The sequence below is a fragment of the Vespula pensylvanica genome, chromosome 1 (genome assembly GCF_014466175.1).
Source record: "Vespula pensylvanica isolate Volc-1 chromosome 1, ASM1446617v1, whole genome shotgun sequence".
Classification (NCBI taxonomy): Eukaryota; Metazoa; Arthropoda; class Insecta; order Hymenoptera; family Vespidae; genus Vespula; species Vespula pensylvanica.
In genome coordinates, this window is record NC_057685.1 from 8,530,292 (window position 1) to 8,547,311 (window position 17,020).

General features: G+C 34.9%; 2 protein-coding genes across 9 annotated transcripts; both read right to left on the bottom strand.

Moving 5' to 3' along the window:
- Positions 1 to 69: 69 nt before the first annotated feature.
- On the bottom strand, positions 70 to 14,172 carry LOC122634846 (E3 ubiquitin-protein ligase HECTD1). Of its 7 annotated transcripts, XM_043824209.1 has the most exons (25): positions 13,845 to 14,171; positions 13,420 to 13,472; positions 13,158 to 13,203; positions 12,737 to 12,876; positions 12,421 to 12,655; positions 11,966 to 12,306; positions 10,808 to 11,867; positions 9,304 to 9,700; positions 9,038 to 9,073; positions 8,582 to 8,848; positions 7,956 to 8,509; positions 7,600 to 7,874; positions 7,231 to 7,483; positions 6,744 to 7,122; positions 6,351 to 6,637; positions 5,966 to 6,226; positions 5,665 to 5,872; positions 5,264 to 5,464; positions 4,824 to 5,080; positions 4,520 to 4,690; positions 4,215 to 4,430; positions 3,881 to 4,125; positions 3,133 to 3,709; positions 1,997 to 3,033; positions 70 to 1,916 (listed from the first exon to the last, which is right to left on the bottom strand). In XM_043824209.1, the coding sequence occupies exons 4-25, from the start codon at positions 12,874 to 12,876 to the stop codon at positions 1,634 to 1,636; spliced, it is 7,680 nt and encodes a 2,559-aa protein (XP_043680144.1). In that variant the 5' UTR covers positions 13,158 to 13,203; positions 13,420 to 13,472; positions 13,845 to 14,171; the 3' UTR covers positions 70 to 1,633. The 7 variants fall into 7 exon arrangements, with proteins under 7 accessions (XP_043680144.1, XP_043680153.1, XP_043680140.1 ...); XM_043824218.1 differs by lacking the exon at positions 13,420 to 13,472 and having other exon boundaries at positions 4,824 to 5,071; positions 13,845 to 14,172; XM_043824205.1 differs by lacking the exon at positions 13,420 to 13,472.
- Positions 14,173 to 14,905: 733 nt separating this feature from the next.
- Positions 14,906 to 17,013, bottom strand: LOC122634878 (E3 ubiquitin-protein ligase RNF8-like). 2 transcript variants are annotated; one of them, XM_043824314.1, is made up of 5 exons: positions 16,988 to 17,013; positions 16,671 to 16,818; positions 15,634 to 16,489; positions 15,124 to 15,402; positions 14,906 to 15,059 (listed from the first exon to the last, which is right to left on the bottom strand). In XM_043824314.1, exons 2-5 carry the CDS (start codon positions 16,794 to 16,796, stop codon positions 15,013 to 15,015), a joined length of 1,308 nt encoding a protein of 435 aa, XP_043680249.1. In that variant the 5' UTR covers positions 16,797 to 16,818; positions 16,988 to 17,013; the 3' UTR covers positions 14,906 to 15,012. The 2 variants fall into 2 exon arrangements, with proteins under 2 accessions (XP_043680249.1, XP_043680240.1); XM_043824305.1 differs by having other exon boundaries at positions 15,124 to 15,531.
- Between the last annotated feature and the right edge of the window lie 7 nt (positions 17,014 to 17,020).

Below are 17,020 nucleotides of genomic sequence, written 5' to 3' on the forward strand. Positions count from 1 at the left end.
AATTCGTTCATAATTAATTATAGATCCAGTAAAAATGCAAACGTTAAACAACATATATACTTCATAACGTTTTTTTTTTTTTTTTTTTTTTTTTCCTTTTATTCTTCTCCCCAAGATTCATTAATAATTTATATTACAGTAATAGTAACTATTCTTCATGTCAATATTTTCACTCACCTTTTCTGACAATTATATTATTTTTATATCTTTTTCCCTAAACACTATTATTACAATCATACTGATTTTTGCCTACAAATAGAATTATTTTGTGAGCATTAAGTAGCATATTGTACAAAGATGCAGAGTGCTTGGTTTTACAAAGTTTCTATAACGCTCGCATTAAAATCAAATTATATACTTGGTTCGCTTTGTTTTGGAAATTTCACTTCTGATGATACTTAAGTTTTAAAGATATAACAACCGCGTAAAGACACTTTGTTAGAAGGACAGATGTTTAGAAGCTGTAATAATTGGTCTGGATGCTGAAAGACATCACTTTGATAGTGATAATAATAATAATAACTTAGCATTTCTGCAGACAATTTTGATTTCCATCACTTTTATGTGATGCTAATAGCACAATGCTTTATTATGACTGAAGTATTTTCATAAAGAAAATATAAATTTTCTTCGAAATTGCATCTCATATGAATCATTATCCAAGCACAACAATATTTCACAAAAGATAGTACGAACATTTGTTCTAAATTTGAGGAACTGTAAAGTTCTTGTTCCATAAAGACAGCAAATACACTTGAAAACACTCGCAAATATTACGTTTTATGGGAAAATACATTCTCTCATGTTGGACAAAACTTGCAATATGCTGTACGTTAAATACCTGGAACAGACTGGAATAAACTATTGTTTATGTATAAAATATAAATTTGTTGCTCCTCTTGTAATAACTAATATATAATAAATTAACAGATCCTTTTATGTTACAAATAGAACATAATATTACCTAATAATTCGTCTGCTAAAGTGCGCAGACATTGTGTAAAATATAATTAGTTCGATAAATTCTTGTTGTTGAAATTTATGGAACCGTAATCGAGGGCCCAGATAAAAAGATACTTGACATTACCAAATGAAATTGATGAAACAGTTAGAGATGCAATACACTCTCCTTATTACACGATCGTGTAAGTTACCAATGACTAGTGAGCATGTAATATAAGCAATAAATCATTAAGAGAGCTAATATCACTCACTATGCAGTATACGATAAATATAGGATTTAATTAAATATTTCGTTTATATAGTTACGTGAATAAGCCCTCGTGTGAATACATTTAACAGTACCTTATACTGCTAAACATTCAATTCTATGATTCTTAATTTTGTATTCTAATAAGTGAGAATCCTTTTGATATACATATATATATATATAGAAAGAGTATAATGTAAACACAATGCTTCCGTTCCAGGCTACGTACATCATTATCACTTACAACTGTATTATTTTTCATTGGACACGGTTTGACGTAATTGTCAAGTAACACTTAAAGGCCGTACTGAGTTTTCATATCTAAATTGCACATTTGAATCTGCCAAATAAGTTCAAATCGCGCAGTTAGCGAACGAGTATTTCTTTTTGCTATAAAATAGTTCCTTGCTTGAGCAGAAACATTTAATTCAAGTGGAACCCTCTTTCTCTGGTAGCAGCCAATAATCGTTCTTTCAAAATTTCTTCCGTAGGATATTCTGGCAATTTTAAATAATGTACGCAAGTATTAACGGAAGGATAACCGCCAGATCCAGCATCTACTTTGCGTACAACCGTCAATCTAGGATGCAAATTACATAAGCCGCCTGGAGGTAATGCTGAACATCCAGTAGCAAATTGTAGGAAAGCTTTCCTCTCTGGACCAGTTAGTGATACTAGTACATTGACAAATCGTTGGAATCCAGGACTACACGGGGAAGAAATAAATTGACATTAAGATACTAACAGACGACGGAAAATAAAGAATATTCAAATGTTACCATTTACCTTTCTCTCGTATAACCAAGTTTTGGTTCTGTATAGTTAAGCAAATCTTCTCTAGTCCACTGTGGATTTTGTTCACCGCACAGCATAGCTCTCACTTCTTCTGGACTGAAGGCATGTAATTTTTCCATGGGAAAAACTTTAGAGAAGCCAGATTTAAATGCTTCAAGCTGCCTGCAAATCCCTCGGTCCAAACAGTAAGTATTCGTTAAATCAGCGTATTCTTTAGCATTCTCAACAGTTACAGAAATCTCTGATCCTCCTTCTATTAATTCCACCTGATCATGTTGAAAAACTCTCGAACTTGGAGAATACGTCATAGTCAAAGCCAGATCCTCTATAGCTATTGATGTTCCAGATGGATGAGTGATGCATAATGATGTTTCTTCATCGGCAGAACTTCGTCCATCGGAAAGTGTCCTATCACGCTTGGCCATTCTATTTAATATCTCCTTTAAGAAATCACCTCTCACTGGATCGACAACTACGAGATCTTCGATATCCAGTAGACCACTGTACCATGGCGAAGGTTCTAATGACGAATAAGCTGCGTCGGCCTCACCTTCCTCTGAGATGAAACTACTCGACATACTAGACGACATGCTTTCTTGTGTAACACCAGTTAAACCGATTTTTTCATTTACATTATTTGTAATATCACCACGACACATTAGCTTTAAGAAGGGACGAGATAACGGTAGATCGACTAATCTATTATCTTGGAGAACTTTAGCCAAAAATACACCAAGGAACCAAAAATATCTGACAGCACGATCACAAGCTGTAGAATCTTGAGGTAGAGGGGCAGGAAACAATCCACTAGGACGTACAACATAATATCCAGCTGGACGCACCTGCTCTCCAGAGACACACGTTTGCTGATTATCGCACGATTCCTCGTCGTCGCATAGCCAAAGGCCTAAATCTTTACGTTGTAATTCTGCTGCAACTAGTGCAAAAAATTCCAAGGTTGGTCCCAAGCCAGTACCTTCCTCACCAACGAACTCGACCTCTAATATGCTCTTGCGGCTTGCATGTACCTAATGTTAAACAATAAAAATATATTGTTTGATAATCATATTTACATAAAATTTGTTATAGCTCTAACAAGCCGATATCAAGCATATACGATATCATACCTTTAATACTTGTTCAGCCCAGTCTAATAGTTTCTCTCCCCTTGGTACACTGACTCTTTCGTGTTTAAGCCTACCCACGCGAAATTCGTGACTGTCGTCGCGTCGTGGACTTAATCCGGGCGCTCTCTGCCTTTCAAGAACAGCATCTCTTTGTGTTTGCAACCAAACAATAGATCGAGATGCACCGAATGCAGTGCAACTAAAATATAATCGCCTAGTCTCAAAAGGTAACAAAAATGGACAGCTTCTTGCTAATTCTTCACACCAATTTGGTAATGCACCAGCAGCTAAAGCCAATGGGTCCTGAATTTGTTGTACTACTTTGTTTGTTATCTTTTTTGAGGTAAAATCATCTGGATGTACCCAACACATTGCATCCTCTGATTCTACAATGTCTGATACGTTGTTTCTACCATCATCACGAGTAGTACTCAAGACAAACACATGTCTTAACAATTGCAAAACATCTTCTACCGTACATGCGTTTGTATTTTGTGTAGAATTACGAGAATACAGCGTTACTATTGGGGTTGCCCTACCAGATGATTCTTCTTCTCTGGCCTCTTTATATATTATACTGTAAATAAAAATGTCATTAAATTCTTGGGAAAAAATATTATTGAAAATTATTTAATATTCTTCACGAGTTAGAAATAGATATAGATCTAATATAGCTGCTGGATAGATAATCGTTAATAAAGTCTATACCAAACAAATAAAATGTTTTAAAAATAAATAGCCATATTACGTGTATGTTGGTTCCCATATTCTTCTTAATTTTTCTTGACGACTGCCTAATTCTGTTAATTGCATCAATTCTTGAACTGCTTGGAAGATACTGGCGTGTGGTTCTAAAAGCGGCAACTCTACGTCTGGTATACCTGGAAGTCCTGGACCTTTTAATGTTAATGAGAGTCTTGGCATTGGTAATGATCCAACTCGCGTACTTGTTTGTGTTTCACTACCAGGTGGTGGAACTTCCAAATCTGTTGTCTATTTACAACATCATGTTATAATATTGCATAATGTATCTTATTAAACAGTTGGAACGATAACTAACAATGTGAAAAGAGAGAACTTACTTGATTTATATTAGTTCTACCGGGTCTTGGATCAAAAGCAGGAATGAGAGCAGAAAATTGACGTTTTAGAACAAATTCATCGTCCCATGCGCGTCTCTTGCTGCTTTGTGGTGCTTCTTCTTCCATGAACGCTGCTAATAAATTACGACTGACCATAACTTCTTCATACTCTCCTTCACAACCATCACCTTCCTCTTCATTTTCTTCATCATCTTCCTACAATTTTTACAATTTACAATTAAGCGTAAGACGTACATATCAATGGCATATTCGTATTAAATGTCACTGGAAATTCTTTTGTTTACTTCTTGATCATTTTCATCATTATCTTCCTCTTCTTCCAATACACCATCTTCGTCATCCTCTAATTCGGTAAGAAGTGTAGGACCGCCAGTAGTTCTACCACCACCTGCGCTAGAGCCTGCAACTCCACTGCAAGACTCCAAAAAATCTTCGAGACTAACCTGAAGCCACAACTGCTCATTACATTAAGGAGAAAGGTGTTATCTAAGTAATTTTTAATTCTTTTACATAGTTACAATCTTTTTTTTTTTTTTGTAACTAATTTGCAATAATAACGATACTAAGTCGAAACAGATTAGTTTTTACCTGTTCACTATCACTACTTGTGCTCGTAAGTGACATAGTAAGTGCTTGTCCTAATCCTGCTCCAGTCGTTGTTGTGACTCCACTACCAGCAACTTGACTACTACTAGTTAAACTTGGATAACTCTGAGCAGTGCTGAGTAAACCACCAGGAAAATTAGGACTTAGTGCCAATCGAACAAGGCTTGAAACCGAGTTGGGTCCACGTGGATTAGAACCAGTATTAGAATTAGAAGCTATATGCTGTCCACCTGTAGGCCCTGAAACAATTGGTGCTTAAATGACGATAGCATAACTTGCGGATTAATGGATTGTTTCTTACAATCGAATAAACTTATATAAACTATTCTCTATTATCACTTGTTAGAAATATTACATAATTTTATGTATGATACAAATCACAAAGGAAACATGCTTACATGCATTATTATTTATGAACTGACCTAACGTTCGCCTTCTAGCCATTGCAGCAAACGTTTCCAGTAAGCCGGTGGCGGCCGCTGGTTCCAAAGTATTGTTAGTGTCAGAGCAAGCAAGATTGGGCACAGACACAGACATAGGATTCGTAACCACTACAGGACAACCTCCTGTAGTATTTTGGGCAGATGAGCTAGCTTCTTTGTCCCGACTGCATTCTTTACCAGCTAATTGGAGAATAAAACTGAACTTCGTGAGTACTCACAATTTCACAAGGTGAGGACGAGAAAATTGACAATTGATTTAATTCGGATTATGTAAAATGTAAAAAAAAAGAAAAGTAGGTATGCTAATGAATTTTCGACATTTGCATTGTACTGTGTCTGTCGCATATGAAAAGTACAAAAAAAAATGAAATAAAACATACCATCCGTGATACCAGGATGATGTCTTGGCACAGGCTTAATTCTAAGTGAACTTTCATCTGTCTCTCCAGACACACTGATCCGAACAGGCACCAAACCAAGCAATTCACCACTCAGGAAGCTGTTCGTATTATTACGCAATCTATCAGCTCCTTCTCTCATACGATCTAATACTTCTGCGGCTTCCAAACTCAATAATCCCCCACCGGGCTGAAATATCACAATATAAATAACAATATAGTATTTCATATCCCCATTACTATATATTACAGTAACAGTATATGAGTGATGTAAGTTTTATACCTTATTTCCTCGAACAGCAGCAAATAATGATTTTGAACTACTAGAAGCGCGATTACTATTACTATTTGCTGGACAATCCGTGTTAAGAGCAAGACTTTCGACAATAGTAGCTAAATCACTTGTAACTGTAGTATCGGGCCTTGGATGTAATACAACAGAAAGTTCCCCTGTTGAATTTGCTCCACCTTCGCCAGTTACAGCTACTACTGCTTCGGCACGAGCAACTGATAATACGCTTTCTGCTATCGATTCAGCTGCTTGCTATTTGCATTAAATAATTCTACTTTTAATCAAATTCTATATAGTTCTATATTTTCTATATATTTCTACAAAGTTGACTATTTAATTACGAATATTTGATCAAAATTATGTTATTATATTATACCTTAGCTGCAAGATTGTCAGCACTCGCTGCTTGATCAGTTGAAGCTACTGAGCCTCGTATAGCTGTATCAGTACAATCAGGTAAACTAGGAGTACTACTAGATTTTCTTCCCGTTAATACTCCTCCACCACTTTTACCTTTAGCTCCACCATCCACGTCTATACAAGTACCAACTAATCTTAAGTCGTATTTGCCTTCTGCTCCCATTCTATACGAATTAGAGCCACCATGGTCCCATGTTACATCTATCCAACCGTTGTGAAGTTCTCCTGTAACTGTACCTTCGCCTGATTTAAAAAGATAAAAAAAAAAAGAAAGAAAGAAAGAAAAGAGAAAAAAAACGTTATTAGTCTGTACAGATTTCATGTCAAGAATAATATACAAAGTATAAACCTGGTGGCACACCATCTTGATCCCGCCACTTCCAATCCAATCCTCTAACGACTCTAGCACCTGCGACTAAATGCCTTAGAACTTGTGTTTTAATTAATCTTCTTTGTTTTCTCACACCGGCTTCTGCTTCTCTTGCGGCACGACCAAGATCTTCACATACACCCGTAACTTCGCCATAAACTTCAAATCCAGACACAGATAAATAATGTGTTTGACCGGAAGCATTTTTTCCAATTTGTTGCAATCGTAAGTGACGCCACCCTTGCGTTTCATCGTTCGGTGGTTCAAGAGTCCACGTAGCTGTACTACCAGGTTCGTTTAAAGAACAATCATCCACATGAGCATATAGTGTTGTCCAAGTGATACCATCTTTTGATGCCTGAACAAAAATTAAATGATTTTATGTTACTTGATGAATTTTTTTGCAGAAAGATTTATGATCGTTATAAGTTATAAAAAATATAACATACGCGATATTTATTGTTACCTGAAACACCCAGTTTCTCAATGCACTTCTACCATATCCTCTAGCATGTCTTAAGGTATAAGCACTTGGAATAACCCATACCCCTAGATCTATTGAAAACCAAGCTCTTTTATCATCATTAGTATGACAATTTAATGCCGAAGGATCTCTACTAAGTATATCTTCAAGATGCCCATATGGTAAATTCCGTCCATCGCTTGAAGTAACAACAACTAAACCATATTGGCCAGGATTTACCCATTCTGCACAAGATCTAAAAAAAATAATGATAAAAAATAAATGTATCAATGTTTTAGTTTAGTTGTTGTACATTTTTCAAGCAAAAACACAGAAAATCCTTTAATTTTAATTTCATTACTTGTTACTCACCTTGCATTGGTTCCAATCCAATATAATATGCCATTCTCATCAAAATCATGTTGATACTTAAATGTTAATTTATTGCCTTCCTTTAGTTTTTTCACAAAAGTAAACGTTGACCTATCGTGATCATGCCATTGTTTCGCTACCATTTTCAGTAAATGATTTTCTAATTGCTGTATAGTACTCAACGGTTCCATTTTTAAACTTCTGCCGGATCTGTCAATAAGAGAACTCTCTCCTGAAGCTTTTTCCAAGCGAAAACGTAACCTCCTTGTTAAAATCTGTATAAGAGAAAATTTTATATTAAATTTATATTTGCAATATATGTATAAAAAATACAGAAGTATAAAAATATCACTGACCTGAAGGCCATAACCAGAACCTGGAGTATCGTACAAATAAACTGGTAATTTTTCTATAGATTCCAATACGGAAACAAGTTTATGCACTAAAATTTTTGCTGAATTGTGCTCTCTATTAGCATCTTTCGTTTGGAAACAGTTTTTAAAAACTGCTATCCTCTGTAACCGCATCTTCGTTGCTCTGAGCGTTGGTGGCTGCGGTCCTGGTGGTGCAGCCAATAGAGATAATAACGTTTGTACCAATCCACTGGAGTGTAATTCGTATGCAGAAACTCTTCCTTCTTCATTCAACAATATTTTAAGCTCTTCTAAAGAACTTTGCAATATAGTACGCCATTCGCGATTTCCGGATTGTTGCTTTTGACAAGCTTTCTCTATTTGATTTACAATAGCTCCGAGTTTGGCAACTACTCCACGCGGCTGTGCTTGAGCAGCTTTAAAGTAACGTTCATAAATATCTTGAGCTTGCACTTTAACTTTCTGTTTTATAGCTTCAATTTTGGATCTTAATCTTTTTCCTCGTTTACCAGCCCAACCAGCAGCGAATTCTGGACCTAGATAATAAGTAAATTAGTGAATATAAACGAAGACGTATAATTATAGTTTGAAGTAAAACTTTAATATACCTAAACTTGTTTCTGCTGTAAAAGAGTGCTTTGTACCACGATTTGATTCAAAAATAAAACCTGGAAGGTCCTCCCTCAAAATAGTGGCCTGTTGCTGACCATCGCTATTGTGTATACATAATTCACTTTCTTTTCTACTAGACAATGCCCAATTTCCTACAACTAATCGAGTGGGACCAGGACGGGATAGCACAGGTTGGCTTGCAGAATTTGGTTTTACTTGACTACGTGCTCTCTGGAGTTTTTCCAAGAATTCACCACGATTTTCTGCAAGAAAATAAAACGTAATTAAAATCGTTTAAAGACAAATTCGTGATTTCCTATGAAGTGAAATATGTTATAGAAAGATGTTTAAAATGTTTCCAGAACGAGAAATTTTAGGTTTAGACTGCTAATCTGTATTGAGGGGTAGGAAATGCAGGCCCAACAAGGAGAGTTATACATATGTGTACCTACCTTCAGTAGTAAGCGACTCTGTGTTCCTCCCCTTTCCTGTAGGCAGTTAGTAAAACCAGTTATTTACTAAACTAGACCCCTCGTAAAAGTTAATCACAAATGAAAAAGATAAAACATAAATTAATGCTGGCTTAGAGAAAGTGAAATTATAAAGTTGCATGTTGAAAGGGGCGTTAGGATCGTTTCAAGAAAGATAATGATAAGATGAACGATATATTAGATGAAACATTGGATCATACCATTTAAAAAAATAAGCATCTACTCACCTGATGTGTCGGTTCCACCTTCTGGGCTTCCACTAGAGTACATTGTTGCTAATTTGCCATCAAGTATAAATCTGAACCATCCATTGCTTCCATTTGATAATTCTAAAGCAGCGGCATCTGACCAGACATATAAACAATCTCGACCTCTACAAATACACCAATCTCTCCAGTGATATGCTCTTCCAATTAACAACTCTCGAGCATCTTCCATGGTTTGTTCCTGTCCTGATTGATTTTGTTCTGCTTCTGGTTCAGGAGCAGCTTCCTGTGGTCCAGCTAATGAAGCAACTTTAGAAAATACTCCAAGACGAGCAAAATGCTCCAAAAATTCATCCTTTCCTTTAATCATCAAATCTTGTATCATTTGCAAAACTACTAAATGTCCATCTTCATCTTCCTGTTAATGTTAAATGAAAAATAATTTATAATGTGAAGACACTATGAATATTTTAATATGAATCGAGCGAGATAGAAACAATACATTTTTTCCTCACTTAACAAACGCAAACACTACACAACTTTTTTAAGCACTAGAGTACCAGCGACCTTTAGTTCTGTTTAGCTAAATCATATGAGACACAAATAATATAAAATAGACATTTTTCGAGCAGGAAGTGAGTGCACTTCTGTGGAGTTTAAGCATATACTTTTGCATGTTTCAACTGCAGGAGACAAATAGTCGACAGAAGTGGACAAATAATTTCATCATTAAAAGTCGCTACAAAGAAAGAAGTAAGAAGTGTATAATTAGCCCTTTCTTTAATCGTACTGCCAGCTACCAATTTCATAAACCAATTATTTCAAATTTTCTAATATAAATATATATAACTGTCCTCTTTTGTCAAATTTTGCGCCCAAAAAAAAGTAAGACACTATGTCACTCATTAATATTAGCACCACTGTATAAAGTCAATATTTTTGCATTTTGTATAGCAATTGATACTATGGTGCTATAAGACATTTTTGATGCTTATTGAATATGTATCCTTTTTCTGAATAGACGAGCAATACATGTGTAAGTTTGTTAGATCTCACGCTTTAAATAAATTATGATAGGTGCATCATGTTAATAATAAATATAGAGAGAATATTTATGTAGTCATTAATAAACTCAGCAGACAAACTGAGTAAATGAATAGGATAAAGGGAAACAAAAGGGACGTTGATCTAGTGAGCGGCAGAAATATGGTACAGACGTTACCGTCTTATCAAGAATGTAGTTCTGGGAACTGGCAAACTTGCGTGATGAAATGCAGGGCAATTTGGGGCCAATGATCGGCTTGAGAGGCAGAGGCGGTGGCGATGGCGCCTTTATCTCAACCTCCTGTGAACAATCTTAACTAAATCACTGGCACTCTTTGCTTGTCTGTCTGTTTGTCTATTGGAACATATTCTTGGGTTATTAAAACGATTCAAACAGTCATACTTTTTAATGGCGTTTGCTATGGAAGTATTAAAGGATATCTAACAAATACTTAAAGCATAAAACAAATTTTTATCTTACCTCGTTATCCAATACATTTGCAATAACTTCCACAAGCATAGCACCACAGCCACCTGTACTATCGGAACCACATGTTTCAACGAGTAATTCTGGCTGGATATAATGTACCATTTTTCTAATTAAACTTAAACTTGCTTTTCTAACACTGGGGAGCATCGTTGATTGGAAAGTTGTACAAAATACTGGTAAAAGTCTTTTTAAATATACTGGAGCCATTTCAGGATCACCCTTTGGTTCTGTAAATTCTTCCGTTTCTGCTTCTGGCTTTCTATGCTCTTGATTTGGTGGTAACATCCACTCCCCAGGTGATTGTAATATAGCAGCGACTTCTCTGTGACCTTCATCCACACGTTCTCTAGCCTTATCTAGTGGAGTTTTTCCATCTTCGTCTCTAAGATCAGGATTTGCTCCATGCCTGAGCAAAACTTTTGCTATCGCTGGCCTTCCAAAACAAGCTGCATAATGCAGACTTGATGATCGTTGACCTTTATTAACATCCGCTCCTCTATCACATAAAAATTCAACCATTTCTTGTGTACCGAATGCCGAAGCCCAATTTAACAATGTTTGACCAACATCATCCATAAAGTTGACTTCAATACCTCCAGAATCTATAGCTTCTATTAATGCATCTGTATCTTTGGATCTTATGCAATCAATTAGTTGTCTATGAGACTTTTCACCCGCACTATCCAAACGTCTTAATCTTGGTAACAATGGTCCTGAGGGACCTCCTGTAGTGCCACGACCAAGAGCCGATCTACCCTCAAACAATAAAACTAACAAAAGATCGACTAGTCTCATAGAATCAAGAGCACATCTTTCATCTCCTTTCAGGGCCTTTTCTATTGCGTCTGGTAATTCTGAACGTAGAAGATCGTGAGTTATCGATGGCGATCCCCTACATAGTGTAGATAGAAGACTGATTATTGTGGAAACTGAAGCGCAAGACTTTGGTTCTGGAGCAGGAGCAGTTGCTGCAGCAGTAGGCGGTGGAGGTGTCTTTGGATTACTGGAAGCTGCTGTGACAGATGTACCTGGTCCTGCAGCGTTTGATAATCTATATGGCAGATTAATTTAGAATATGTATCACGATATATATATATATATGTGTCTGTGTGTGTGTATATTATGTTTTTATTTGTTATTAATTCTTACCTATATAGAAGTTCAGAAACCAATCCGTTACAAGCTAATGGAGCAGGATCAGTTCCTCTTCTGGAAAATCTATCCGCCAATGACGCAAAGCAACGAAGTGCTCCGTCCGCCACGTGTGCATCCTCGTGCCTAAGCAAAGTTGATAATGCTTCTACACAATCAGGCAAAGTTTTATCTTGAGGTTCAACTTTGCCACATAGACGTGTTACTACAGCCATTGCAGAATGTAATGTATCTCGATGAACGCGTGCTCCATGCTCTCTGATGAAACATAATGCACATGGAAGGCCTCCTGCTTCGAACACAGCACCTGCTTCTCTTGCGCAAACGAGTTCTAACACCTGTATATTATTTAAGATACAACTTTTAATATTATTATAACAAACATGACTATCATTCATTTTATGTAAGAAAAACATCTCTTCTACCCCTCTCTCTCTCTCTATTTATTATACCTTTATACATTGTTCTGCCAGATCTCTGCTAGCTCTGGAGCCTAGTCCAGCGCCAGAGAGACGACCGCAAATAGCTTTCACTGCGCCTTCCATAGCCACTACTCTGCGTGTACATTCTGCAGAAACGTCTAAATAATATGTTATGGCTCGAGCTGTTACTTCTAAGACACTGTCAGGTGCAAGTTCATCTAAGAAAATTCTACATAATGCAGGCAAAAATGTGCGTGGTGGACAGCTGAAAAATTAATAAATATTAAAATAAGCAACTAAAATAAATGAAATGAACGAGTACATATTACTTGTAATCATTACATACCATTCGAAGCAGCGATCGACATTATCAGACATAAGTAGTAACATGCATAGTTGTTCTAATGCAATTAATTGCATATCTCTTTCGTCTCCCTGGCCCATACTGAGCCATTCTAGTAATGTCTCCGGATCTACGTCTGTCATCTGAATACAGATGTACGATATATATAAATATATAACATTTTAATTTATGCAAATATGGTAAAAGTACTATGATCGTAATGAGAAAATTAACTATGCTCTGTTATATTTGTTACAATAATAATAATAATAATTTATATAGATTTCAAGGAATAACACTTTTACTGAGCATCAGTCCTTAATATTTTAAGCAAGAAACAAAGGAAGATTATTGTCAGTGAGATGTTATAAATAGCTCACTTTGTTCTATCGCTACAAGATATATAGAATTTCAAAATGCTCACCTTATGTCTTTTATAGCACCAACTAAATGGGTTTCAATCTGACGATCTGAAAATATAATATTGCGCTATACGTGAAATTATAAATTGCATGGTCAAAATAATTAAGATTGATTCGCGAATTTTTTACTTTTGGTTAAACGAGAGAAATAGTGTAAAATAATTCGTTATTAATCCTATTTCAAAATTCAACATCGGATGTAACGTATCACAAATAAACACAACTGTTTCTCACTAGTAGCAGCAGCTCTATATTAAGACTCACTTTGACAGCTTTCTCTCTCCCGTGGTGTATGGCTTTGGCTGAATGTTATTTTTCTAGAAAGAGGCGACGATAATTGAGCGCTGCGCTTGTTAAATGTTAAACACGCGCTCCGAACGGGACTTGAACAGTTCGATAAATAAAGGCACGTGGCATTAAGAGGGATAGCGATATCCTATATATATTGGTACTTGCCGTTAGAACACAAAGGGTTGAAAAAAAATTTGACACGACAATGGCAATCATTAAGAATTTTCTCCCTCATTGAAATAACGTACGAAATGCAACCTTTGACCGCATTACGTGCACAACTTAAAAGGAAGACGAATCGAAGATGATTATCGGAATCATCTGATATTCACAACATATTATCAACTATAATTCTCCTGCTCGCGAGTATAGCTCGACACACAATGAAGATACATTACCGTTCCGCACAGTGTTCCATCCTTCGTAAGGGGTCAGGTCGCCATCCTTTATGAAACGTCTCGTTTCCCGATAAGAAAACGAACGCGACGACGTACTTGCTCCGTCGTTTGTACGAACAAGTTTATCGACGTACCACGAACGGACAAAGTGCTCCAAGCGAGCAGGGATATTCTTATTTTCCGTCAGTATTGTCGTATATATTTCGCCATTTACATGACGTTCGGTACAATTCGGAATCACGAACTAACAGCAGCGCTCCCAAGCGTTTTCAATGGCTTTCAACGCAACGATTGCATTAAGAGCTTTTCGCTTTGGTGGATTCTCATGTATTTTCCCATTCTTTCCCTCTCCCACTTCCCTACTATTATCTTAGATCTCTTTATCGGTAGACAGACACAATTTCATGCCTCTTCACCGTATGATTCACGGTATACATAAAACGAGTATATCTGTATAACACTCGTTATCCTTATCTACCGTTATGATTAACGTTCCTAGTTTCTATTATATTTCGATATAATTAAGAATGTTCATTACCTGCGAGAAAATGGTTTCCAATATCGTCGACTGATAACATGCATGACGTGGAATTTCTATTGTTAATTCATGAATTTTAAAAGTCAAATCGATCCACTTAACTTTTTGCATACAAGGCGCTCCTTCATATCGATTGTCCGGATGTGATAATCGATTCGATTGTTCGACTTGCGCGGTTGCTTAAATTACCGTTATTCTCACATGCATTTACACAGGTTTAGAGTATTTCAATATATTTCGCAAGATAGATTTGTTCTGTAGATTTGTAATCGTATTATCTATCTGCTTCGTTTATCTTCACAAGTTACCGTCAAATTTAGAAGATGCGATCGTGGAAAAAAGATTAAAGGCACATTCATTTTTAATTTTTTTTTTTTTTTTTTTTTTTTAGTTTTTAACATAAAAACATTTTCATAACGTCTTCTTAATAAATATGTTTTACATATTTCTAGATAAGTTGTAAACATAACTGTTCTCTAAAATATAAAAAGTCGTAACATAACTAAAGTTTTTCTATTTTTTCTTTTTGCTCAAAGTAGATATTAAAAACAAGATGAAAATTATATTAAATATTTATACTTATGTAATAAACATGTCACATATATTTTATATATTTTATAGTTTTGCTTCTTATTCTATTTCCTGTTCATTATGGACGTTTTCCTTCCTTTCTAAAGCTAAAACATTATATAGTTTTAAGATAAAGGGTAATGTAGGTATACATTTGAGAAAGGAACATACCTTCACGTTCTTTCACGATTTCCGCTCTTCTATCCTTCATATGCATAGATAATTTATCTAACATCTTCTCTATAAAATTATCTAAAACTAAAGATCTGTTCATTGATTTAACTGAAGCTCGACAAACTGGACATTCTTTTCGTTTCTTATTCCACGTATCGATGCAATGAAAACAAAATGTATGCATACAATTTAAAGTCGTTGCTTTTATAAATAATTCAGAGCATACGCTACATGTCAATTGTTCGTCCATTATATTACTAACTGTATCCATTGCACCTATGGGTACGATGACATCGTCTGTATTATTTTTTGTTAGATCTATAGTATCTATAATACGTAGATTCGAAGTATCCAGAACTTCAAGCACTATACAACTATCTTCCTGAAGCATACTAGATCCAGGTGCTTGTAATTTTGGAAAAAAGAAAAGAAAGTATGAAAAGAAATATTAAAAACAAGTGGAAATTATTTAAATATGTACACATCTAATAATCAAAAAGAAAGTACCATTTTTTGATCGTATAGATTTTGATTTAATTTCTTTATCTTTTAAAGCTTTTTCAGTTTCTTTAAGCTTTTCTTCTAGTTCAATTTTTTCAGTTAATAATTGCGCTTGAATATATTTCTCTTCCATAACTATATTCTCCATCAGACTCTTCCACCCTGCTTGTTGCTCTTCCCTCCATTTTCCCATTTGTTTTCTCATTTTAATTTCCACCAATTTTTTTTCTTGCTTACTTAAATCAAGCGCCTCTTGCCATTTTTCTCTCTCTTCGCTTAAACGAATTTCAAATCGAGTCCTTTCATTTTTAAATTTTTTCAGTAATTCAGAATACATACTTTGTAAATGTGTTTCTTGGTTATTACCAGTTGCTATTTTGTCTTTTAATTTTTCAATTCGATTCTTTAAACCTTCCTTATCATTATGTACCATATCCCATTGTTTTAACAAAACATTCAATTCTTCTTTTAATTCTAATTGTTCCTTTTGCTTATTTTCTAACTTATCTTTTAATTCTTTTCTCTGACTTTTTTGTGTTTCAACGGATGTCTTTTGCTCTGGGAAGACTTCGTAAAATAACTGTTTGTCTATCCGCTGCCTCTTACAATTAGTTTCTTCCGTAAGGTTAAGAGTAAAGACATACTTATAATCGCTATTTGTACTAAACTGAATAATATCTCCAACAAAAATTTTTCTTGTACTTCCTAATTCAAGAACAACATCATTAACAAAGGTATAACTAGAACTTAAATCCTTGATAGTCCATTCACCATTCCCTTGATATCTTATAACACAATGTTTTCTAGATATCAATAAGTCTAATATAATCTCATCATTATCTCTTGCTCTTCCTATTTTGAACTGTTTAAAAAAATAATTTAAATTTCTTTTATAATTTCTTTTATTAATATAAAAATCAAGATGCAAAATATAACAAAATTCCAGAAATTAATTTATAAAAATCGATTATCATAAATAATTTTATTATTTCCATTACTATAAATCAATTATTATAAAATAATAAGTAATAATAAAGAATTACCTCAGGCTTATCAATATGAATATCACGTGCTGCAGAATCATTTCTATTTAATGTTACTAATATCGGTTCCAGAATTTTTACTTCATTATCAGGCATAGATCTTCTTTTCATATTTGTAGTTTCCATATTTATGAGAATCTTTATTCTTAGAGATCTGTATCTTAAATCACTTGAAATGTTATCTTCAAAGTGATTAATATGAAAAAATTTAACTATTAATTATTTATTGACTTAAACCAAAGACCCTTCTTCAAATCGCGCCATCTCGTGAAACAAACTTAAACAAATAGCTACAAAATGGTCTTAGAGAGTTAACTTATCTAAAATGCAGAAATTCTTTTTTATCGACA